Source organism: Etheostoma cragini, chromosome 16 (genome assembly GCF_013103735.1).
Source record: "Etheostoma cragini isolate CJK2018 chromosome 16, CSU_Ecrag_1.0, whole genome shotgun sequence".
Lineage (NCBI taxonomy): Eukaryota > Metazoa > Chordata > Actinopteri > Perciformes > Percidae > Etheostoma > Etheostoma cragini.
This window is the reverse complement of record NC_048422.1, coordinates 5,421,266-5,447,350: the sequence shown is the minus strand read 5'-3', so window position 1 is coordinate 5,447,350 and position 26,085 is coordinate 5,421,266. Positions and strand designations below refer to the sequence as shown.

At 38.8% G+C, this 26,085-nt stretch overlaps 1 protein-coding gene across 1 annotated transcript in view; it reads left to right on the top strand.

The window, feature by feature from the left end:
- Window positions 1–26,085, top strand: part of LOC117959793 (atrial natriuretic peptide receptor 2) — a 71,732-nt gene that overhangs the window by 2,867 nt on the left and 42,780 nt on the right. The window contains exons 2-7 of the mRNA XM_034897069.1: window positions 9,784–9,965; window positions 14,325–14,438; window positions 14,814–14,949; window positions 17,907–18,001; window positions 22,641–22,776; window positions 24,852–24,936. Of these exons, the coding sequence (XP_034752960.1) occupies window positions 9,784–9,965; window positions 14,325–14,438; window positions 14,814–14,949; window positions 17,907–18,001; window positions 22,641–22,776; window positions 24,852–24,936 (748 nt within the window). The remainder of the gene's footprint in view (window positions 1–9,783; window positions 9,966–14,324; window positions 14,439–14,813; window positions 14,950–17,906; window positions 18,002–22,640; window positions 22,777–24,851; window positions 24,937–26,085) is intronic.

Genomic DNA, 26,085 nt, shown 5'->3' with positions numbered 1-26,085 from the left:
AAGCTAAGCAATGTACCGCCAGCAAATGGGCAAAATGTATTAAAGCCACCTAAAAAACAACTTAAAAAAAATCAATATCACTTTAAATATACGCTATATTTAGATTATTTTTACCACTTTATCTTACCCTTAGACAGCCCTTTCTGACGGTTAACTATGTTATCTATGCTCTCTAAAGAAACCAGACTCCTTTGACAAAAACTAATTTTTCCTTGCATAACACAGAAGTTGTTGGTCTACCGCTGCCTTCATCAGTTAGTTAGTTTATTATTGTGTGACTCTTGTGGTTTAAAGGGTAAGTACAGATTCACTAATAGTCAACAATAACAACAACCAACAACTCCTGTGTTTTGCGAGGTAAAATTACTACTTCTGTCAAAGTCATGTGCAGGTGGGAGGGATCGCGTAGAAACCAATAGGGTGTCGGTATGGTATAGGTTTATACTTCTCATCCAACCACAATCCAATTCACTCTATCCGGATGGCGCAAGTTATCTGGATAGGTTTTTGTTTTTTGTGTGTTTTCTTTTTTGGAACGATGTCAAGCCGGAATGAAACAAGCTGAACTGAAATAGGATTAACAAGGCTATTTTTAAAATGTAAGGAGTAGAAAGTACAGATAATTGCATGAAAATGTAAGGAGTAGAAGTAAAAAGTCTGCTGTAAAAATTATTACTCCATAAAGTAAAGATACCCAAAGTTTCTACTTATGGAAGGTAATGTAGTATATATACTTCATAACTTGACACCTCTGTGTATAGCTGACCCTGTTGTTAAGCTATAGTGCATGCATGGGTGTGTAGCAAAAATATTTATCTCTCTATCTTCCTAGGAACGTTTTATACTTGGAACCAGCTCAACATCTCAGAGCAAAGTTTGCTTCCAACCAGAAAATCTTGGAATATTATGCTTTCTGGCACTGGGAAGCAAACAAGAGTTTGACACAGCTTAATGTGTTGTTACAGTAACGGCATCAACAAATAATGGAATAAACACAGCGTTAAGGTAATTAAAGAGAGCTGCAGCAGCCAGGGAAAGAGGTGAAGGATGCAAGCTGCCAAACACCCACCCTGCTCCCAAATGAATTATGGAGCTACCGCGGTGAGCCGGAGGTCACAGAAGCTAATGGTCTCGTCAGGGCTTGTCCTTGCTCGGCATTCAGCTCACTTTCATCTCAGCAGATAACCTCCGGGCTGTCAGCGCTGGGATGTCCCCCGATCGCCGACTGGATTCAAACAGTCGGAGGTTAAGCCAAAGTAAAAGTGGCTTTTAATTAGATACTAATCCTCATTGGAGCTTTGACAGCTGACCAAGTAGCTGCACGCTGTTGTTGTGCCACACACCCTAACCACCCCACCTTCCTAAAATTCATCATTTTAATACTTGTAAAATGCAGATGTAGGACGCAACCAAGCACACTTATTCAAATTTTCAAGACCCTGTCTTAAGTATTTTCCCTTATGTGAGACTGTAGTACTACTCCACCACATTCTTTTGACTCCTTCTGACAGCTGGAAGTACTGTACTGATTTTACATTCATTCACTCAACATTGGATAAGCTCATTACTAAACACTTGGACTGTCCAGGCCCTCGGGGGAGGTTCTCTGCATGTCAGTGCTGTTTAGTAGTTTGATTAATTGCTCCTTTGTAAGTAAATTTACACTAGTACAATATGAACTAAGGCAGGTCCTGCATTGTTATTACGTGCTGTCTCGTTGAAAGTCCAGGCCTGTAAATCACTGCCAAACGGCCTTGGCGTTGTGCTAATTAAACAAGACTGAGGCCGTTTTCAAAGCAGCATACTACTAGCAGTAAGTACTGTTTTTGCCAAAATGTAGCATGTCAAATGCAATATCCAAACAAAAGCAACAAAAATGCCTAAAATACCCAGATGTCGGACTAATTTGAATAAATGGTATGGTATGCATCGGACCAGTTTACCTCGTAGAGATGTAACGATTATGAAAATGTAACCTCACGGTTATAGTGACCAAAATGATCACGTTTTTGATATTATTGCGGTATTTTTAAAAGTGTGTTCACTATTTTCAGAAAGCACTGATAGGCCTACACAAGCTGAAATAGTTTAATAGTGATTATTATTATAGAAAAAGACCACTTTCTAATATTTTGTAAAATGTGTGTGAATATACAAAGTAAAGCTATAACATAGATAAGTAAAATGTACAATAGGAAAGTAGTAGAAAATGAAAATAATCACTTAAAAGTACCTTCAGTTGTTTTGAAGTATGGCAAAATGTTTGTTTAAAGCACTAGAATAAGGAATTTATGTTGTTCAGTTTAAAACTAAAGGAAATGATCAACTATAGTGTAATAAAAAGTCACTATCTACATTATTTAGAGTACATGATTTACAGCGGATATGTGAAAACTTAGATAACTATTTGTTATTTAGATTTACTACGAACCGTCACAGGAAGTGCTTTTATTTTGAAGTAGCCTACACGGAATTTGTCTATTGTGTACTCGCTTACTGAGATGAACGTGAGACGCTGGATGCAAAAACATATCCGTCAAGTTTAAGTTGTTCACTTTGTTGTTTGTAAAACTTCAACGTTTTGAACAGTATACGGTCCCAGTAAAATACAAGCGTTTCCATTCCAAGCCGTTCCACTACAGGTTACTCTCCACGGATGATAAAATACAATGATATTTACATGTAGCAAGTCTAAACATTAATCCCCGACATGTTTCTATCTGCCAGGAGCTCAGACACACTGCTGTCCGCGCTTGCGTACCAACACAGATGTTGTCTGGTTCTGGGTCCGACCACAGGAACAAAGACGGGACATCTCGCTTCGCAGCGTAATAACTCCAGAAAATAATATCCATCTCGTAAATGTATTTGTCTCTGCAGTCAGCTCAACCATCAAATTCAGCAGCAGGAACTAGAACTCAAGGCTTTTTTTTTCCTGTGAAGAAATGTTTCACGGTGTTGGTGAATTCTTAAAAAAACAAATCATCACTAACTGTTGCGTTAAAATGCGTTGTAAATCACGTTACTGAGGTTGTAAGCAGTATAATGTTACTGGATTGTAATTAGTAATGCGTTACAGCGAAAAGGAATACATTACTGTAATTGCTTTACTTTTGTAACGCGTTGCCCCCAACACTGGCTGATACCCCTCTCCGCAGCAGTCTCCTCGCTCCATATCTTTATAAGATAAATATCTTTGTAAGATATCTTTATAAGATACAATATATTTATAAGATATGGAGCTATATCTTTATAAGGTAAATATCTTTGTAAGATATCTTTATAAGATAAAATATCTTATTCAGATATGGAGCTATAGTTTTATAAGATAAATATAAATTTAAAACCCTTCATTTTATGAAAATTGCTGTAAAAGGTTTAAACTACAACTCAGAGTTGTTTGAATGACAGAACTCTACTCAGGGTATGATGTAGCGTTAACGTGCCAAGTTGATGCTTTCTCTGCAGAGTGCAGACAGATTTATCTCGCAAGTCATGTGACCGATTTACAGCCTTTCCAATTAGTTTTAACATATCGTGAAATATTGCAAATGCAATTAATCGTTCCACCGCAATAATAAGGATATTTTACATGAAAAGGGTCATTGTTACTATCAACATTACTACCGTGGTTTACCGTTACACCGGTAATTGTTACTACCTTGCCTACTGTCTCCCAAAATGCATATTGTTTAATTGTGCTAAAGGGTAAAGTCAGGGGATCTACAGATTCATCCTCTGGGGCTAGGAAATTTCCTGCAATCCCTCTAATGGCCGACATTGACATCGGTAGAGCCACGCCTGAAAGGTGTTTTAAACAATTAAGCCAACCTGAGTTTTCTAGGCAAGATTAAGATTGTTTCAGAGACAGAAAAATGACAACAGAAAAATGTGCTGGTTATGAACAGCATTGACCCAGTTATACAGGAAATGTCCATCTACAAATAACTCATTTTTTTATTTCTTGAACCGGGGGAAAAGGTAACTGCTTTGGCTCGGCAAGGAAACCCTGTCAGAATGAGAACACTGTGCACTAAAATGACTGTAACAAAGACATATGGATGAGTGAGTATTGTATTAACACAGAAAAAAAAAATTTGAACCTATCCTTTAATGGGAATTTGCAATGTACATAAGGCGTAGTGGATGGTAGCTGGTGGCTGGGGGTCAACAGGACCCCCCTAACCAGTTAGCCCGTAGAATATGGCTGTATTCTCCAAAATATCAAGAGATTAGAAAGTCCTAGTTGAAGTCCATTTCAGACATCTCATCCTGTAGAGCAGAACATAACCTTCAGCTGATCTGAAAAAAAAAATTTCATTACTATCTCATTGTCTCCAGTTAGAGGAATTTTCATTTTCACAATACCAGTCTAGACCAGTGTCCCTATAAACGCTGGCAACAGTGCATTCTGTGGATGGTAGCAATAGTGACATTGTTTGATTTTTTATTAATAGGCATTTTTTATGCAGTGAGCGTCACAAGTGAATTTACATCCACCTGCATCATATTGAGGTAGAGGCAAAATCTTAAAACCTAGTAGATAATACACAAATAGTATGACTGGTATGGATAGTAACACTGTCCATATATTCTGGCTCCCATCATGACACTCTCACCTTGATGCTTTTTAGTCCATTACTGGCACACAAGAGGGAACATTTCAGCTGTAGGAGTGGAAATAAAGTATTCAACTATGTGCTAGTGGATTGTAGCTCTGGGTGAGTGATGAAAAGACTCTCTTTACAATAACACTCAGGTAGTGCCTCTGTGTACTTAAAGGAATCTTAAGAGTTCCAAACAATCCAATCGAGCAGGTGACAAAAACACGTTGCAATAATTGGCTTGCTTTCTGTTTGTGCACTTGCATGTAATTAGCTTTTCTTAAAATGTGTGGAGAACTCGGCCGTTCTCATTGCAAATGAGCTTGCTTTGAAAACTTCCCATAATCCAGTGTCATTTACTTGCTAGTTCATCCATCTTTTTTTGTCTTGTCAGTTTTGGAGGATGTAGTTTGTAGGGTTGGGAGTCTCTGGGCACCTCACGATTCGATTCTGATTCAGAAGTTATTAATGTACATTTCCATGCATGATTAAAAAAACATACATATAAATCTGAGTTTGTTAGATTTTGACATATTTAGTCTACTGAGGTTTTTATTGTGTAGTCCTTCCTTGCCGAAGCCTTAAACACGCTTGTGAAAGTCACTTTCTCTCACAGTGGTTTTCCATGTCAGAGGCTCTGTCATGTTTACAGGTGGAGAACATGAAACATGAGGTGGTCAGATGTCATGGGATAAAGTAGATCAACAGCCTTTATGTGTTTTGCCTAATTATTGTATGCATGTCTTATTAGATTATATGTATATATACAAAACGTTTTTTTGTTCCCGTTTGGGCTATTTTTGTGTGTTTTTTTTTCTGCACTCTTGCCTAAATTCTAAGTTGTTGTCCATTATCCCATCATCTTGCAGTCACTCTGTTTTCAGATTTTTCTGATGTCTGGGAAATTCAAAATAAAAAATCAACACATAAAAAAAAAAAAGGCTGATTAGTTGATGACATCGACAGATCTGTAAAAATAAGTTTCTCCACAACAAATCATGCAAAAGCACCACTTTAAATCTTCTGTTCACAAGAGATGGGCGCACACGTTTCTTGAAAATAAGTCATTAAGTAGGAGAAAAGCTTAAAAAATTAAGAAATCGATGAATTGACTAAAGGAATCTTAGTCGACGATTGGTCTGCACCGTTTCCTGAAAAAACGTTTTGTGAGAAACTTTGGAGAAAATCTGTTTTGGTTGGCAATCTGAATCCTACGTGACTCCGCCACTAACAATGAAAACTACTAGAGACCTACCTAGCTACAACTACAAGGATTATAACTATAATTATTAACAGCCTATCAGAAACTAGTATTATCTATGGTCTAGTGAAATATCCACAATACAGTTTATTCCAAACCAAGTCCTGTTATTCAGCTCCCAGTTGTTTTCTTTCTAATGAGGTGAGATAATGTTTTATCACTTTGTTGTTCTTGGCACAATTTCTGGAGTGTCATTATCCTGAAACATGGCAGACTGTATTATCATCAAGGAGAAGGCACTCAGTGAGCTCACAGTTCTTCACAATTCATTTATGTGTGTTATTTTAATTATAGAAGATGCTTATTCTGCAGATCTTGGTCTACATCAAAATACAATTGGCGGTCGAAAATCACAGGATGTACAAAATGTGCCAATGTCTTTTTTGAAGGTATTTGTTTAAGCCTTATTAGAACAGCAGAAGAGAGAGGAAAGGGGTGCAGCAAGGGCCATTCAAACCCTGGTTGCTGGACATGTTTGTGAAAAAACAAAAACAAACAGTATTGGAAAAACAGCCTCCTCAAACATTTTAAGAAACCTGCATTTCTTAAAATGATGAAAACATTAATATGGGACTTAATAAGAGTCTATATTATATAAGGCTACTTTCCGCAGTGTAGAGAGCAGAGCAGGCGCGGGGCTGATTACCATCCTGAAGTCTGTGACGTGGAACAACTTGTACCAAACAATTTAATGTGCTTGTGTGTGAGGTAAAGCCTCAGCAGGTCCGCATGCTCCGCAACTGCTACAACACACGAGGAAATTTTCCCCCAGCAGTGTAGCACATTTATTTTGGGAGCGGTCCAGGAGACAGCAGGACTCCTTGGCGTGGTGAACCATGTTGGAAGAGATGAGAGTTGGGGTCTGTGCAGCCGCAGCCGACTTTGGTCTACATGAGGAAATGTCTGCTAGCTGGGAGGACTGCCTCGGAACTGACTTGAGCTGCGAATGGAAATATTGCTAAGTTTTTTTTTTTTGTCATGACTCAGCGGCGGGAGGGTGTAGGTGGCAGGGTGAAGGTAGTGGGTAGACACACCGTCAGAGCCTGTAATAGAGGTCTTGAGTTTAATTCCTGTTTGGATCGATTGAGATTTTTCACCTTTTTCTGACATTTCATGTCAATCGAGAGAAAAAAATCGACAATTAAAATAATTGTTAGTGGAAGCTTTATTTTTAAACATTCCTATGATGGAAGGATAATTGCTTTGATAATGTTGCTGAAACTTGGGTGTACCAACAGTACTGATCTTGACGCGGCTACAAAGACAACATTGCCTTTTGGTACAGGCACAAAACAACTTAGTGTGTCTGAAAGTTTGAGAACTAAAATAGCTACTTGGTTAAAGGGCTTTTTTTTGTCATGCTTGCCGTAATCATGATTTACGGCCAGGGAACAGGCCTGCTCATAGTAAAAAGAAAAGCTTCAGTGATGTAAGTTGGGAACAGGATACGTTCAGCGGTGTCCCGTGTTTTGTTGACCCATCATCCACCCAGATCGTCTCCTCATAATTCCTACAACCGCTAGAGGGCTTTGTCACTTTTAACATGAACAGATTATTTTTGTTGGACATTTGCTGAAAAGACAGATGCTGTTGCTTTTCTTGGGAGGACAGTCTTGTTTGAATCCTATTGGTTGTTTCCACTGTAAGAAGTCCCCTGACTCATCTTTGACTGACTCCCACTTAGAAATCATGGAGGGGTCTGAAATTGTCGTTGTAGGTGCATGACCACTGTAAGAGACATAATCTAAAATAAATAATCCAGAAATCACAATGTATGATTTTTTAAACTATTTATTTGTACGATACAGCTGCAAATCAGTATTTGAACACCTCTCTGTCAGCTACAATTTTGACCCTCAAAGACCTTTTAGTCTGCCTTCAAAATGTCCACCTCCACTCCATTTATTATCCTAAATTAGATGTACTTGTTTGAGGTAGTTAGCTGCATAAAGACACCGGTCCACCCTATACAATCGGTAAGAATCCAACCACTAACATGGCCAAAGAGCTGTCCAAAGACACTAGAGACAAAATTGTAAACCTCCACAAGGCTGGAAAGGGCTTCGGGGAAATATCCAAGCGGCTTGGTAAAAAAAAGGTCCACTGTTGGAGCAATCATTAGAAAATGGAAGAAGCTAAACATGACTGTCAATCTCCCTCGGACTGGGGCTCCATGCAAGATCTCACCTCGTGGGTTCTCAATGATACTAAGAAGGGTGAGAAATCAGCCCAGAACTACAGGAGAGGAGCTGGTCAACGACCTGAAAAGAGCTGGGACCTCCGTTTCCAAGGTTACTGTGGTAATACAATAAGACGTCATCGTTTGAAATCAAGCATGGCACGGAAGGTTCCCCTGCTTAAACCAGCACATGTCAAGGCCCGTCTGAAGTTTGCCAATGACCATTTGGATGATCCAGAGGAGTCATGGGAGAAAGTCATGTGGTCAGATGAGACCAAAATAGAACTTTTTGGTCATAATTCCACTAACCGTGTTTGGAGGAAGAAGAATGATGAGTACCATCCCAAGAACACCATCCCTACTGTGGGGGGTGGGGGTGGTAGCATCATGCTTTGGGGGTGTTTTTCTGCACATGGGACAGGGCGACTGCCCTGTATTAAGGAGAGGAGGACCGGGGCCATGTATTGCAAGATTTTGGGGAACAACCTCCTTCCCTCAGTTAGAGCATTGAAGATGGGTCGAGGCTGGGTCTTCCAACATGACAATGACCCAAAGCACACAGCCAGGATAACCAAGGAGTGGTTCTGGAAGAAGCATATCAAGGTTCTGGCGTGGCCTAGCCAGTCTCCAGACCTAAACCCAATAGAGAATCTTTGGAGGGAGCTCAAACTCCGTGTTTCTCAGAGACAGCCCAGAAACCTGACTGATCTAGAGAAGATCTGTGTGGAGGAGTGGGCCAAAATCCCTTCTGCAGTGTGTGCAAACCTGGTGAAAAACTACAGGAAACGTTTGACTTCTGGAACTGCAAACAAAGGCTACTGTACCAAATATTAACACTGAGTTTCTCAGGTGTTCAAGTACTTTTTTGCAGCTGTATCATACAAATAAATAGTGAAAAAATCATACATTGTGATTTCTCGATTTTTTAAAAAATTTTTTAGATTATGTCTTTCATATTGGACATGCACCTACAATGACAATTTCAGACCCCTCCATGATTTCTAAGTGGGAGAACTTGCAAAATAGCAGGGTGTTGAAATACTTATTTTCCTCACTGTATATAGACAGTCAAAAGTCACTTGAGTTAAATATTTGGACTCAAATCAATCCATTACTTGTGTTATGCTGTTGATTTCAATATGTGTGACTACAAAAAAGGGTGGAAAATACCTGCACGTAACACAAAATTATAATATTTTTACTAACTCGTCTCAGTCGGTTAAAGACGGTTAAGAGATCTTCACGTTTTGTTTTACCACAAACAACAAGTCAAAAAAATGCCCCACTCGAGAATGTTTATGTAGTCAGAGGCGGTTGATAACAAATGGCTAAATCAGAACAGTGCATTAAGTCCGTCGGTGTAAATGTGGCCCTCGGCTTTACACGGAGTGCAAGGGAAATTTATCCACCAACGCTTTCACTTCTTACTCTGCAAAATACTGTACATCCATCCTATTCAGCAAATTAGTTTAGTATTGAGACCAAAAAGTCATATCTCCCTTAAAGTAAGTAACTCTGTTATACGAATATTTCAGCCTGATTCTAATAGCAACTTGTTTCAGTGATTATTTTGAGTGTATCAGAAAGAAGACAACAATGCACGAGAATGGAAACAAAAATCCAACTTGAATACAGAGACTATTGCCAGTCTGAAAAGCAACATTTAAAAGAAACAACTGAGTGTAAAGATAAACAATTTTTTTTATTTATTTTTTTTTATATTTCTGTTCTGTCTACAGTTGTATACCTCTGCGGGCCACTGGAGACTTTCCTGAACATCATGAAACTGTTCCAGAGCGAGATCCAGGACCCAGAAAACTACGCCATTTTCTATCTGGATGTGTTCGCGGAGAGCTTGGCAGATCACAAACCGTGGCAGAACTCCGACACTGACTGGGCCGATCCCATCAAGGTCTTTAAGGTACAATAAACTCCGAACACACACACACCCACACACACACACACACACACACACACACACTTGCACGTAGCACACATATAGTAAATTGAGACTGTTCCCATTCTTTGTTGATTTATTGAATGCGGACTGTCACAGTTTCACACTCTTAGTAATTGGAGGCAGGAAATAATACAAGACCAAAACCACCATTTGGCATGAGAAATGGAGGTCTCTGACAACACATATTTTATTCACTGTTTCTGTTCTGTTTTCTCTCTAAATCCCATAATCTTTACAAGGCTCTACTTACACAGTAACACAGAATGAAGTCCTCAACTCCAGCTGAACAGCTGACAGTTGGTTTAAAGACTTTCAGAGTCATTTGATTCTGATTAAATATAATTTGTTCCAAATCAAAATCAGGGGAAGCTTTTATGATAATGACACACACACACACACACACACACACACACACACACATGATCTTAGGATGCTACATAATTTCTGGCAATGTGTGGGTAAAGAATCCCAAAGGACTAGGACCCATCAATCCTTTCGACCACTTTAAGATTTGAAATTCTTTAGACTTTAATGAATGGGAGGATGTGTTTGCACAGGAAGCCATTTAGCCCTACAAATTAGTGCACTGAGACATAAGAGAGTGGGCACGGATGTGTCGCTCGTCTAATTTATCTCCCTAAAGGTCACACCTGCTTCTCTTTATTCTCTTTAATTCAGTGCTCACCGAGTCTTGATGGAGAGCGGCATTCTGAATATAAATCTAGCATTATCTTCAATTGATTATGGAATTTTCTGTCATAATGGACTCAGCGTATGCTTGTTTCAAGCAGTTGAAGCATTTACTTAAGAATTTAATGGAAAGTATTGCCTTCTTTTGCTATCCATTTGCAGACTTAAAGGTGATTTAGTGTTAAGGCATAACCCTTTACATATCTGCTCCATCTCGTTATCTGCACATTTGGATAGACCGTAGTAGGGCTGCACGACATGACTTAAAAAAATCAATATCACGATTATTGCACATTCTACCTCAATACGATAAACAATTATCTAATATTTTTGTGATTCAACGATGGACACTGCGTTTTTAAATAATTTTGTGTAAAATTTGATAAAAAAGTATTTTGCATGATAAAAATGTAAATAGGCTATACAATATATTTCTTAATTGCTAATTAACTTGTTAGTTCAAACTTTCCAGGGCTGTAATCAACCAAAGAAAATCTTGGTCGACTGAAGTTGTGAAATTTTCGACTAAAAATCGACTGGGGGGGGTGGGGGGGGGGTTGCGGAGGGGTTTAAAAAAATGCAAGATTAATTAACTTTACTGTCCCGCAGTACTTGTCCTTGTAGGCTATTTGCAGTATATTAAATTGTTTTTTGACCTAATTAATTTGCACTGAAATGCCACTCGTCTGTCGGCTCTGTCAGCGCTGTGATGCAGTCATGCTCTATGCATGTCCTCGCATGGAGCGGGGAACACGGAGCTCGGCTACGCGGCTCAGACACAAATAGACTAATAATTTAAAGCTTTTACTCCTAAACTCAAAAGTCGACAATTCCTTCCATGATATTATTTTTGCGTTTGGATGATAGAGGCTTAACATCCAGCGGGGTCTGGGGGTGGTGGTCTGGGGAACGCTACCGTGGTTGCGGGTGGGTGCGCCAGTAGTTATAAAACAATTATTAGACTATGAAATATGCCAATTCTGACATGTTCACATAGCCTGCTCAAAACAGACAGGGCAACCTAAAGCAGACAAGTCATCTTACAGTTTTTAAGTGATATTCCATCTTTGTAGTCGAGCTGCGATGTGCAAACTGTTGCTTGCAAACTTTGCATTCAACTTTTTTCCGTTATCTATTTTTGTAAAACGCTGCCACACTGGCGATGTCTTCGACAAGGCTGAGGAGGACCGACTGTAAATTAAACACTCACAATTAAAGAAATATTCAGCAAACTACTAAAACAAGGATTTTTAGTTCTTTCTTCAATCTGTACCCAGTGGGTCGGGCTAATCCAACAAAAGAGAAAACAAAGGGGGTGATCGGAAGACAGACTGTTACCTGGGAAACAGGGATGCTCTGAAAACACCCCCATTAGCAATAAGTGCTTTCCACCCAGACAGTTAGGGTCTATGCTTCCACCTGATGAAATAACACGGCAAAAAATTGACCAATAGAAATTTTGGTCGAGCCAGAACGTATCGACCAATAAATCGACTAGTCGACTGGGAGATTAGAGCTCTAGAACTTTCAACCAGCAACCAGTGCGGAAAGTGTGTCAGAGCCTGATGGACGGGTGAACTGAGACTCCTTTTCCTGCTTGGTGGTCAACGGTTAAGGATTGGTGTGTGCGCCAGTGTTTGTGTGTGTGCGTGTGTCAGCCCACCCCACATTTGGCCACTAGCGAGTGTTAATTTCAGAACCCTGCACACGCGCTAGAATGTTTTTAAAATGGAAAGTAGGCCTAGCAACAGAAATCAATTATTAAAATTATCGTCATTGGAAAAATACGTTGATGTTGATAAATATTCAAATAATTGTCCAGCCCTAGAACCTATTAGTCTTATTATTTGCCCTATTGTTATTGCAGAACAGCATCGCCAAAGTCAAGTTTGTAATGCAAACTGATAATAAGTAATTTAATTTGTTCAGCCAAAGCACATGACATGGACACTTTGACTCTTTTATTTGCAGCTAAAGTATAGTATTCTTTTTATATCTTTTTCATTGCTAGTCATAGACATGCATACACAAAGCTACTTTAATGAGCCAGAATTTATTTCAAGAAGAAAGCAATTTAAGATTGGAGACTGAAATGTTACGACTAGTTAAAGTGATGTTTTGTTCAAACCATAAATAGGTAGGAAAGGGCTTCAGCATCAAACACAGTTCTCTCATTATGTGTTTATCTCACGTGAACTGCTCCTGACCCTGGCTGCAGAACAACCTTTTGGCTCACATTTAGCTGATTTTGCAAGGCGTTAATTTGTCAGCGAGCCGTAACAGGGCTCATTATGGCTTCCCTCTGAGCAATAATTGCTTGTGGAAGTTTGTGGTGGGGTTCAAATACTGCAACTGTTGTAACATGAAAAACTACAGACCTTCTAGTTAGGAGCAAAGCCAGATGATTTTCGAGAAATGTCCAAAACGTGTTTTTTGTGAAAGCAGTATATCGACAGAATCAAAGGTCACCTGAGGCAAATATTTGTCTTGATTTCTTGAACAAATGTTAAATGTCTGTCCCTGCTCATGTGGTATCACAGAAATTTGGAACCATTTTTAAATCAAAGTTCATGAAAGAAGTCATTTTTATGTTTTTTGTCAGTATATATAACAGTGCCAAGGGTTTGCTTTAAAAAAATCCCCCCTTTAATCCCTTGCTTTAAGTTTGAAAATATATTTTTATTATTAACATTTGGACGTTATTAAAATATAATGAAAAGTAATTTTGTTTTCCTCTTTAGAGTTATAAGGTAGTAAGTACACTGCCAACATAATACTAATTATTCATGACATGTGATTTCAAGTAATATTGGTTGTGAAAATCATAAATCTAAACTTAAAAAGGTTGGAAATTTTTTTTTGCCAGTGTAGTGGTTTAATGCAAATCAACTCAATGAAAAAATGTTGTACAATTACACGTAATTATAGGCCTGCTTGATGGAATGCATTGTCTTGTTTAAGAAGAAACATTTGAAAAAGGACCAGATGTTTGTGTGGTTTTAATATAATATGTAATTTATCTTTGCTGATCACAGTATTCTCATTAACCACAGTCAAATGTCTACTTTAAGTGAAATGATTAAACTAATATTTAAAACATATTTTCTTTTGAGATTGTAAAACAGCCCAAGATTGTCTGTTGTAGCTTTGGTTATATATTATTGTATATTTTTCAGAGACACTCATTCCTAGAAAGATCCAGCTTTAGGGAAACTGGCTGACCTTATTATTTTTGTACAAATGTAGGTTGTTACAGAGCACAGGTGTTGGAATTTACATACCATTCTGTTTTTTGTTTTTTCTGATGTCATATGACTCATATACTGTATATGAGTCAGTCAAAAGTGACTGACTATGCTAAGAGTGTGTAGTTTAAGATATGATATGCTGAAATACAAAATTGCCACAAAGCAAGTTTTAGCCTTTATAGCATTTTTGCCTGCAAAAACCAAGATGAAAAAAACTGAAAAAGCATTTCAACTATTACTCCATTAGCATCATTTTTAAAATTAAGGATGAAAACTAGACTAAATAAAGTGCTAGATAGCAATTTTATATTACAGTTGCGTGATAACATGAAACTCGCTAAAACAGTTCTTTATAAAGTTTTTCTCTCGCTGTCTCCTCCAGTCTGTTTTCGTCATAACGTACCGACCTCCTGATAATCCAGAGTACAAAGACTTCCAGAAAAGGCTCCATGCCAGAGCTCAGAAAGAGTTCGGTGTGCATTTGGAACCATCATTGGTAAGTTACAGCCTATGAAAACAGCATGCGTTCCCAGCAGCATCATGACCTCTTTAATCTTTTATAAGATATTCTGTGCAGAAAAATCCCCACTGTGCTGTGTAATTGGCATCAGTTAATGATGAGGGATGTTGACAGTGATGTTAGCAATTAATACCTTTCAGTTTTACTGCTTACTTCTCAGATATTGGGTTTGGGAGTTTCCCCAAAAAGTACATTAGGGTGTACTTTTTAAAGGTGTAAGGTATTTAGTGTTTTTGTTGGTATTTGGCACTTTCATTTTTATAATTTCATTAAAACAGGCTTTTAAATGTTGGTTGAAGGATGGGTATTTCTCCATTATGGTCCTTTAATCAAAATTGCATCTACTTTCAGATGGATTACATTGCCGGCAGCTTCTATGATGGTTTTGTGCTGTACGCGATGGCGTTGGAGGAGACACTGGCAGAGGGCGGAGCCCAGAACGACGGCATCAACATCACGATGAGGACGCAGAACCGACAATTCTGGGGTGAGCAAATGTGGTCAACTTGCAGGAACGGCTTCATACACTAGAGTAGATTTTAAAAGACAAAGGTTTGACTGTGACAACCTGTTATATTTTTATGGTTTTACAAACAATCTGCTTAATTTTTGGTTTTGATGTGTGTGCCACACTTTGCATTGCCAGACTTTCCTCTACAGCACTAGTCCACACAACCTTCTGGGATGAGAGAAAATTGTGCTCTGGTTTATTGGCATTTCTTTAAACCAATGACAATCGTCGCCGGACGGACCATCGGTGCCACTGCATAATAGCCTCGGGAAGAAACTGTTTTGATGGAACATGTGTACATTCAAAGGTTATTTTAGTTGTTTAAGAAAACTCAGATTCTACGGATAGTCTTGCTAGCTGTCTCGATTTCCCCTGCAGAAATCTGAGGAGCAGTTAACTATAGTCCACATAAATCGTCCCGAATTTAGGGCGCCCAGATAGCTCAGTTAGTAGAGCAGGCACCCATATGTAGAAGTTTGCTCCTCGATGCAGTAGGCCCAGATTGGACTCTGACCTGCGGCCCTTTACTGCATGTCATCCCCCTTCTCTTTCCCCTTTTGTGTCTTCATATGTCCTGTCAAAAATAAAGGCCAAAAATGCCGAAAAAATTATCAAAATGCCAACCAGAGGTGGGTAGAGTAGCCAAAAATTGTACTCAAGTAAAAGTACTGTTACTTCAGAATAATTTGACTCAAGTAAAAGTAAAAGTAGTCATCCAAATAATTACTTGAGTAAGAGTAAAAAAGTACTTGATGAAAAAACTACTCAAGTAGTGAGTAACTGTTGAGTAACGTCTGATTTATTTCTCAACAAAAGCATCAATCTTACAGACAGAAATACAAAATAATCATATTTAGGCAAATTATAGTTCATCCAATCAATAAAATAAATTAAAATTAATTTATTAATTACAAATTAGCCTACTTTAGAGACTTGTCACATCAAATTTGGATGGATACTGCATGTGTAAAACATACTGTATGTAACCTAAAAGACAAACATCCACCTCTCCACAGCAAAAACTAAAACTACCGCTACGTCTCCTCAGCTTAGAGGTTGAGTTTTTGAACGCTCACATGTCCGTTTGTTTGGTCGACACAGAAGACGCCGCATAACGGAGCTGCTGTTTTGCACTTTTCCTAAAAGGTAACCATGCTTTCACTATGAGGCCGAGGGGGGGGGGTGGTCACCCTGGTCTGCGTTGCCTTGGCGACTTTTGATTCTGCGTCTTTGCTTTGCTACAACTGTAAAGCTTACCTCTTTATATGTCTATGGGCTAACCTGTCCCGCTGCTGAAACAAGTGTGGTCACGTGACTGCACAACGACGTGTGATTGGTTAAGCACAGTCACGTGGTAGAGCCTTCAGCGGAAGACTCTGTCAAAATAAAACATTAAAATGAGACGTACGCGGGGGTAAAAACAATGAAGCGTAGTAACGAGTAACGAGCTCATTGTAGCCTAATGTAGCGGAGTAAGAGTACAGTTTATTTTTCACTAATCTACTCAAGTAAAAGTAAAAGTATTGTGATTTAAAACTACTCCTAGAAGTACAATTTTTTCAAAAACTTACTCAAGTAAATGTAACGGAGTAAATGTAACTCGTTACTACCCACCTCTGATGCCAACACAAAGAAAGCGGAAGGTAATCAGACCGAAAAATAAGGGACATCCGGCGGAATTCTAGGAATTACCTAAAAATTCCTGGTAAAGAAATGTTTCTGTTTTGACTTGTATGCAACATTATTCAAAATGTGAACATGCTAATGATAAATCTGTAAATGCCAGAGCCATTGTAAAGCCATGGCTGCATCTCAGATAACAGGGAGCATGGTGTGAGTACAAAGGCATACCCCAGGAACCCATTCATTTTCCCCAGAAGGATTTAGATTATTAGCCATAATGTGTAAATCATCCCATGTAGACTTACCACAAGCTACGAGATTGTGAAACAACGGTCTATGCCCCTGTAGAAGCCACACGTCTCTATAAAATCAACCTTGTGTTAAGAAAAACAGGTTTTATTTACAAAGTCATGCCCGCTGTTACCATGGCAAGATTTACCGCACCCGCACGGCTAGCAAGCTGGGTCAACCACTGAGGTCTATGATCATTTATGCACACAGTCTTGTACCTTTTCCTTTTTCCCAGGCTTAGAACTCTTTATGTAAACATTTTCTGAAATCTCAACGGAGCAATTGAATGGAGGAAGTCATTTTCAGAACCATAACATATAATAGTTATAGAAAGTGGGCGGTCATTGTCGAGCTCTATTGGGAAGCGCCATTGAACCCATGATGTGATTAAAATATAGCCGTTCATCACAATAATGATATTGTTTTTAAGCTATCACACAACACTCCAGTTAATAGTCCATTTGATGCTTGGTGTGGGTCCTCACACACTTCCTTGTTTACTGTGCCGGCTGTCAGATCTGCACTCACATCATACTGGAAGAAGCAGAACAATGGGATGTTGTTCTTTAGATCATAAGAGTTGATGAGGGTTGTTTCGCTCAGCATGATTGGGAAAAAAACAAGGAAAACAAGACCAATGTTGAAAATAATAATGGAAACTTCCACTTCATTATTGTGCATGTTTTGACAGTGTTACTTGGTTGGACAGAAGCAAAAGCTTTTTCAAATACACTATACTGGCTCAGAAAATGTATTTTCTTCTACTAAGAAGTCACGTTCCAACTATTTTTCAACCTTTACTACAGTGTCCAGCAGTCATCTTAAACACAATAAATGCCACAGTCAGTACATAAAACCAGTATTGCAAAAGTACTGTACTGACTTTATGACGCAAACAATTGAAGAAGTAGAGAGATAATTTAAATAGGAGCAGATGTAATGAGCACTTCTCAGTTTGTAGAACGACCATATATACCAGTGAACCAGACCCGTGATGGGAATATTGTTTGTGTTTTTAGGAGTGACGGGACTTGTTACCACAGACCAGAAAAATGCCAGGGATATTGACATCAACCTTTGGGCCATGACCAACCAGGAGACAGGAGAGTACGGGGTAAGTCCTGTTTTTACTCTTCCCGTTGGTATTTTGCTTTGTGTTTAATGTGTTTGTGATCTTACACAGAGTTGGACATGAGGGAAGGGTAGTTGACAAGCTGCCATTTGGATGTGGACTATTCCTTTAAAGCCTCTGTGTAATGTGAAAAGGTCATCTTTTTTAAACAGGAGGTTTGGCAGAGGATTTAATGTCCAGACGGAATTGATGAATAAATCAATTCCTTCTGGACATAATTTAAAGAGCAGAGGTCAACGAGTCTAAGGCTACCAAATAAACACTGATACTAGCTCAATAGAATGAAGGTAAAGAGCAGAGAGGTCAGCTCAACAGAACAAAATCTCTGCTAACACATTATTGGATGAGAATAGCGAGAATAGCCACTGACAAAATGTTGGACATTTAGCAGGAAAATGATGCGTTCGGACTGTGATGACAGATAGTGGAACTACGCACCCAGGGGCACACAGACTGTCACGAGAGCTGCAGCAGTGTAGAAGCAGATTTGGAACTGAGACGTTTTTGTTGGGCATGGACTGGGCTGATAAGCAAATGAGGAGGGACTCATTCAAATTTTTTATTCCATACCTTGTTATATTAGGGATGTTAATAAGTAACAGTTGAAACCGTAAACCGTCAATTAGAATTGTGACCGATAAATGCTAATCATAATTATATAATCAAAAATATTAATTCCGTATTCAGTTTATTTAATAATTAGTTAACTAGTTCATACTAGAATTAGTTAAACAGTTAAAAACAATAAATATATAAAAGATGAATAGGCTATGAAATGTATTTCCTACCTGCTAGTTAACTAGCTAGTGCAAGCAGGCAAGTTGTGTTTTAAGATGCTCTTTTTTTCTGCTAAGTTTGTGGCTGTCTGCTGGGCAGTGCTCAGAGTGGAGGGACCTACGTGACTCATGACACTATATTGATGAGGACTGGGGGGGGTTTAGATTGGCCGTCCTTTACAGCATTCGCCAGGCAGACAGTTATTATATATGTATTATTACAGAGTTCCTATGTTAAATGTGGAATGACAAGCAGTCGTTTTAGAGCTTTTAAATTCTAAATATAAAAAGTCTAAAAGTGGGAAAGATGGAATGATTAAGTCAGGGACCAAGTAAACACAACTACAAATGTTGTAGGGCATTAGATGCTGGTTGCACCGTTTAAGTACTAATATCTGTAATCATAAAAACATAAAACTTGTTTCTTATAAAACGTCTTTGTTATCAACTATCACAATGAGAGAGTTTGATATAAGCTGAAGAACTCATTCATGAATCATTTACATCAGTAAGATCAACACAAAATAATAATATTGAATAAAAATTCATGTGTCTCTAATTACTCGAGAGAATTAAAAAATAAAGTCTTTTCAGCATATATGTAGTTAAAAACCTCAGCCTTTGCTTGTCTTTGGTTGATGCAATGAAAGCAATGAATATTACTATCTGGGACATATTCTGGGGTCCTGACTTCTGTAATGATAAGATGCATAAAATCTCAAATTTCTCTCCCAGTCCAATGAAAATATTTGTTTGTTGCGCTCTTCAAACGTTGTCGTGAACTGCTGTAGTGTGTATTTTTTTCTCAGGGCTAGAAGAAGTGGGTTAGCTCGATTTGACTTTGTGTTAGAATTTCATAGCAGTCCTTAGAGACTGTCAGCATGACATCCTGCTCTCATTTATCCTTAGCTTTTAATTGGTCCATTTATATGGCCCATTGACCCAGGAGCCAGCAGCCTGGTTGAAAACATCACAGGTTGGTTTCAGCTTTCAGAATCTCAGACTGTGGAATACAATAGCCTAGAATATCAATATCAAAATGGCTCAGGCTGATTCATTTGAATGTAAATGGTCAATTATATACATTATATGCATCATGTTCCTGTTCAAGCCGGATAGCTTGCGTCCCTGTTCAATTGACATTGCCATAAAAAACCTGAAATAGAAAAAAGTTTGAAAACATAACCCTGGCTTTACATATAAATTAATACACAGTTAACACATGTTCCACAGTGGATATACAGGTGTTTTATACATCTGTTCACATAGTAATATGGTCTTACTGTGAACTCAGTTCACAAAGCTTCATTTTTGGACAAGAGTTAACCTACAAAAATAGGAAAATACAATATATGGCCAAAAGGATGGGGACACACTGTCCACAAACCTCGTCTGACCAATAGTGAGTCAATCAGAGCTGTCATTTATGATGTTTCACCCTGTTTTTATAGGATCAGATAACTAATAAAAAACAAATAAACTGAAAAATGAACAGCTGAAAAAACATCACAGGATAAGAACTACCAACAATGATAACATTTATTTTAAGTGTACTTTGATTTTTTAGTTTAGAAATCCACTAGATGTCCGTCACCTTCTTCTTTCTTCGTGTTGTAATTCTAGTCCATAAATTTCTGAGGACTATGGTTAACTGCTCCCCAGATCTCTGCAGGGTAAATCCAGACAGCTAACTAGACCATCTGTCCAATCTGAGTTGCACGACTAAAACAACCTTGGAACGCACACGTTTCACCAAAACTAGTTCCTTACCAAGACTATTTTTGAGCGGCACCATGGCTCTGTCTGGCACCTGGAAGATTGCCATGGGTTTGAAGTAATGTTTATAAGCCACAGCCCTTTTTTCTCCCATCCTAGAATGCTGTGTGGACTAGTCAGACCCTCCTCCGCTGTGCTGTGCAGGAAGGTCTGGCAAATTTGTAAACTTGAAGGGGGCGGGATTTATGACCCATACTGCCACCAGTGGGCAATTGAGGTGTTTTGGCTTCACTTATACAGTCTATGTATCAAATCCCTGGTCATAATCTATTCACATGGTAACGGTTGCTGTTACTGCAGCTTGGTCAGGACCTCTTGGCATCACTTTTAAACACTCTGGGACTACCAGTTTAAATTCAAATAAAGTTCAGTTAAGAACGCCACATGAGAAAGTAGCCTACGTTGACTTGGTTTCACACAAACACTGTCTCTCGGGTGAAAGTCCTGTGTTGACCCATTACCGGCCCGACCTACCTTCTTACATGGATTTATGCTCTTTATTATACTTCCTACCATTGTCGCTCTTTAAAACATCTTACAGCGTTGCTACCTCGGTCGAGCAGTTGCTCTAAGCTTCTACTACTTCCACGGTTTTAGTTTTAGTTTACTTTAATTTTTGTGTCATGCCAAACATTTGGCTCATGGGATTACAAGACGCCACAAAGTTATTAAGCAAAGTTTTCCGGTCTCATATACAAATCATTTAAAGAAATACAGTACATGAATACAAGTATATACACACACACACACACACACACACACACACACACACACACATATATACAAACAACAAATCCTCATCTACAGATCATCAACTAGGAAGTAGAAGGGTCTTACCACCTCATCGCTGTGGTAGTGATAAACATTTGATAACGCCCATTCACTTGGCTGATAACATTTGTACATTGTGGTATATTCCATGATTTCAAAATATATTTACATTTGATGTATTCCTTGATGTACTCTCAATAAAAAAAATTTAACTGCAGAGGAAAAACGAAAAATGTCCATCTCAGCTTGCAGTTTGCTGGAGATTTGATGGCACTGCAGTAAACACAGCCCCTGAGCTGACATACAGCAGCTATTTCAGATGGCGTTCCCTCTGCCACTTCACCCATCACATTCTGCATTGTTTTGATGACCCTGTCCTCTGTCGGGGTGACAGCCTGCAGGTTTTAGAAGAGGCAACACAACACGCTGGGAGAACGGGTGGAAAACATGAGAAGTCCTCCGGCTAGTCAGAAAGACAGGGGTCGTGTTTCACAGCAGGACAACAGATGCTGCTCATGAAGCTGCACACACACACACACACACACACACACACACACACACACACACACACACACACACACACACACACACACACACACACAACAACACAACATTAACAAATCACTAAAAATCATGTCCTAAAACACCATATTGCTGTATGCAAAGAATGTCACTGAATTTGTCTTGTTAATAAATAAACATTTCTGATTCTGTTGAGCTGGTGGCGTTTTCAAGTTAAACAACGGCACATCAACAGAAGAAGAAGGGCTAAATGACATAGACATTTGTCGGGCTGGGACGATATGTTTTTGTCCCGATTTGTTTCTTTTACGACACATGGCTGCCGATTCAACGTGTGCTATGATTTTCATTGTGATTCTAGAAGTATTGCGTGTTGACTCTAGTCATTTATAGACAGCTAAAGACACTTAAAGAGTTGGAAAGAAGATTAATGCCGACCTTACACCAAACGACTTTTTAAGCGACTGACCAATTTCCGGCTGTTAGACTTTCAGAGTCTTCAAGTGTATGGTAGCTAAGAGCCGACAGCCATGCTAATAGTTTTGAAACCAACATATATTAAATGAGGTAGTGGGACAGCGGCTAGCCTGGAAGTGACATCTGCACTCTCTCTATGGTTGCGCAAGAGTTGATTAACAATGTCATCAACATTGTCCTTAACAATAAATGGACAGCATTAAAGACGGCTATAGTGTCACGCTGTGAAGTGAGCGGGTCAGACTCCAGGTATCTTTATTTTCATCCCTTTAAGTGAGCGTTTTCCTCTGTGTTTGCAGCTTGTTGCGTACTACAATGGAACCATCAAAGACATAATTTGGTCCCAGACAGAGAAGATCCACTGGCCCAACGGGGGCCCACCGCTGGATAACCCCCCCTGTGTGTTTTCCACCGATGACCCCTCCTGCAATGATGGTAAGACAACTTTGCCTACAGATGACCATACCTGTTCCTGGAGTCAAGTGTTCTCTAGAAACAAGCTACATAAGTTTGACTAATGGACACACTGATTTCCAGAAATTGCATGAAAAGAATTATGTTCATGCACAGCATTATCCCCCACTTAATGGCAGACTTCTTCTCATGATAGGCTAAGATTGAATCGCTCATCAGATGGATATTGCAGTGCACAAATGCTTTGTTTATATTATCTCTGTCATCTCTACATGGCCTGTGATACTTTCATTGATGCTGTGATGATAAATGGTTTTGTTTTTTCATCAATCACAATTGTGAAAGCTTAAAGTGAAAGAGCAAATGTAAACTTGCAATATTTGCTCGAACACCAAGCAGTGTGAAAGATAAGAGCTGGAAATGTTTTTTGTTGTATGAATAATTTAAGACTGTATTATCTTCGATGATGAAGTGAGGAGGAAAACCACTGCAATTATAAATGTGTTTGGGTGTCAAGGCGGGATAATGAGTGGAGGAGCAATAACTCGGACTCAACTGTCACAAATCTAAAGCCATCCGCAAATAATTTGCAGCGTTTAGAGTCTGAAAGTAGCCCTCTCTACTGTCGCTTTAAGCACAGAGGACAGTAAATGTTCAGGGATTTGATGAAACATATGGACAATAACAGCTAAACAACATAAGGACAAACAAAGCAGCATGACAGCAGTGTTTCATCTACAGAGTAAAGGAACGGAGAAGCCTGGTATACTGTAGTCGTTTTGCAAAACTAGACTCAATGTTTCCTAGCTCCAGCTGTGTGAATACTGCAGAGGAAATCAATCCTCTCATCTTGGAACGAAGGCAAACAAGTATATTAAAAAATGTTGAACTATTAACGGTTTACTGTATTTGCAGGTAAGAGGGCACAAACACAAAAGCCATTTTTTTCATGTTTTCTCATTTTATTTTGTCATGAGGGAAAATGGTATGAAATGTATAAATTTACACAGCCACACAAAAACCTACAATCTGCTCATCGTGAACCTGCTGGCTAATATACTGTAGACTCCAATTCAGAATCGGAACACTTTATTGATTTTCTCAGGGAAATGATTTAATTGCAGTTGCTCAAAGTCACAATCAAGGGAAAATTAGTGTATAAGATAAAAGATCAGAAGTCAATAAGTGTATATAGTAAATAGGTAGCATATTTACAATAAGACGAATAAAAATGTAGAGTAAAAGTAAGTGAGATTAGGTTACAAGTCAGATTAGGTTAAAAAGATTGTTTCTGATTGTCCTGTCTCCTAAAAATTACGTTCCCATATGACTAAACTACATTCTCAATTATGTTTAGAGGGAAAAAGAATTTCCCAAACAATGTTTGTATCAAAATGTCCTTGTACTTGCAAAAGGCAAACACTGTGAAACAGTTGCAGTTTAAACAGGAGGTTGGCGGTGTGAATTAAAAGGAAAGTACTTAGTTTGGGTAGGAATACCAGGGATTCACTTAATCCGAGTAAGGCAGAGTAGGGCTGGACATCCTAGGAAAAGCAAAAATGCCTAAGGGAGACGCCCACTTTGAGCTTTTTTTTTGGCTCTTCGCAGACTCTGTTTAGAAATGCATTTGTTATGCGTCAGAAAAAAAGACAATTCATTCCTCTTGAAATGTAATTGGCAGTGCAGTTTAGCTGAATGGAAACAGGGCTGGTTATTTATTGCTAGGCACAAATCCTCTGTTCACTGGTTCATGAATACAGTGAAGTGAAAGATGTTGATTAGTGGCTGTTACATTATATGTCTCTAATGATGAGCATCACCTTGTCCTGTGATTTACAGCAGGTGGTGTTATTTGTCTCCATTGGAGCTTTAAATACACATCAGTAATGTCAGAGCAGGGGTAATTGTGGGAAATTGTTGCCGGTTATTGTGGTCGACAGATTAATAAAGCGCTGCAGCTGCACGCCAGGAAGTGACAGCTGCGGTTTTCACAGCACAGTGGTTTTTTCTATCCCTTTTCAAAGATATGAATTGTGGACATATGTTGAACATATGAGAGACAACTGAGTTTGGCATGCTTCTTCTCTTGTTTCCAGGTCATCTGTCAGTTATGGGTATTGTAGCTGTGGGATCAGGCTTGGCACTCATCATCTTTGGAATCTCCAGTTTCCTGATTTACAGGTGAGTTTGATTGCACCGAGCTAATGCTTCCTGACTGTGAGAGAGAGAGAGAGAGAGAGAGAGAGAGAGAGAGAGAGAGAGAGAGAGAGAGAGAGAGAGAGCTAGAGAGAGATTTGTGTTCATGTGTTTGAAAAATTATTTATTGGTTGTGCTGCTGCTATAGGTGCCAGTGTGGTATTTACACAATTGTTGCTACGGCAACAGCTCAGCAGGTGATGGCGTTAAAGCAGCGGTAAAGTTTGTCTAAGCTGCCAAGGTAGCTCATATACCGGCCCAGAACAAGCCTCACTGGTATTCTCACTTAATGATCATTAGTGTGTTCATTGAGTTTGTTTTTGTTTGTGCTGGATTTAAGCTAAACGTCACCTATTTTAATAATTCACATACGGCTGATGCCAGATGAAAAATAACATTTTTTTTGTGCTTCTCTCGTTTTACATGTTTGTAAGTCTTTTGGCTTTTAAAATCTGTGAATCTGGTCTTCAATTTGAAGAAAGAGCTATATTTCTTACACTGCAAAAACCTGTAATTGAGCCCTTAAAGTCATAATTGACAACATTTTTCTCTTTGGTAAAGTAATCTTTAATGTGTGTCCAATGCAGAGCAACTGTTTCAAACATTTGGTAGAATTGAGCGTTTTAATTTGTTTGTCTTTTCAGATAGATACTAACATTTTAGTCACATTTTTAGAAGGTTGTGAAACAAGAAGGACCTGGGGTCTTATCCATGAAACTGAGCGTAGGATTCTTACTTAAAGTGTACTTACACCAAAAAGCCAAAAATGGTGTAGCCCAAAAAAAATCATATTTATAAAACTGTGTACACACACATCGTCACCTGATATCCCGCCCTGTACACGCCCATTTTTAACTATAAATAGTCAATGCAAAGCACCTCATGAAGGCTGAGGAATGTTAATGACCCTGGCAGTTACTCTTTTGTTACGCCGAATTATGACAACCGGCAGTGAAAAGCAAAAAAAATGGTCAGTCTTTCAGTAATTGCTTCAAATTGAATCATAATTTTGGCCTGTTCTCGCATGATGTAGGGAAACCTGATCTTTAGACTACCTACAGTATATACACTCACCGGCCACTTTATTAGGTACACCTGTCCAACTGCTCGTTAACACTTAATTTCTAAGCAGCC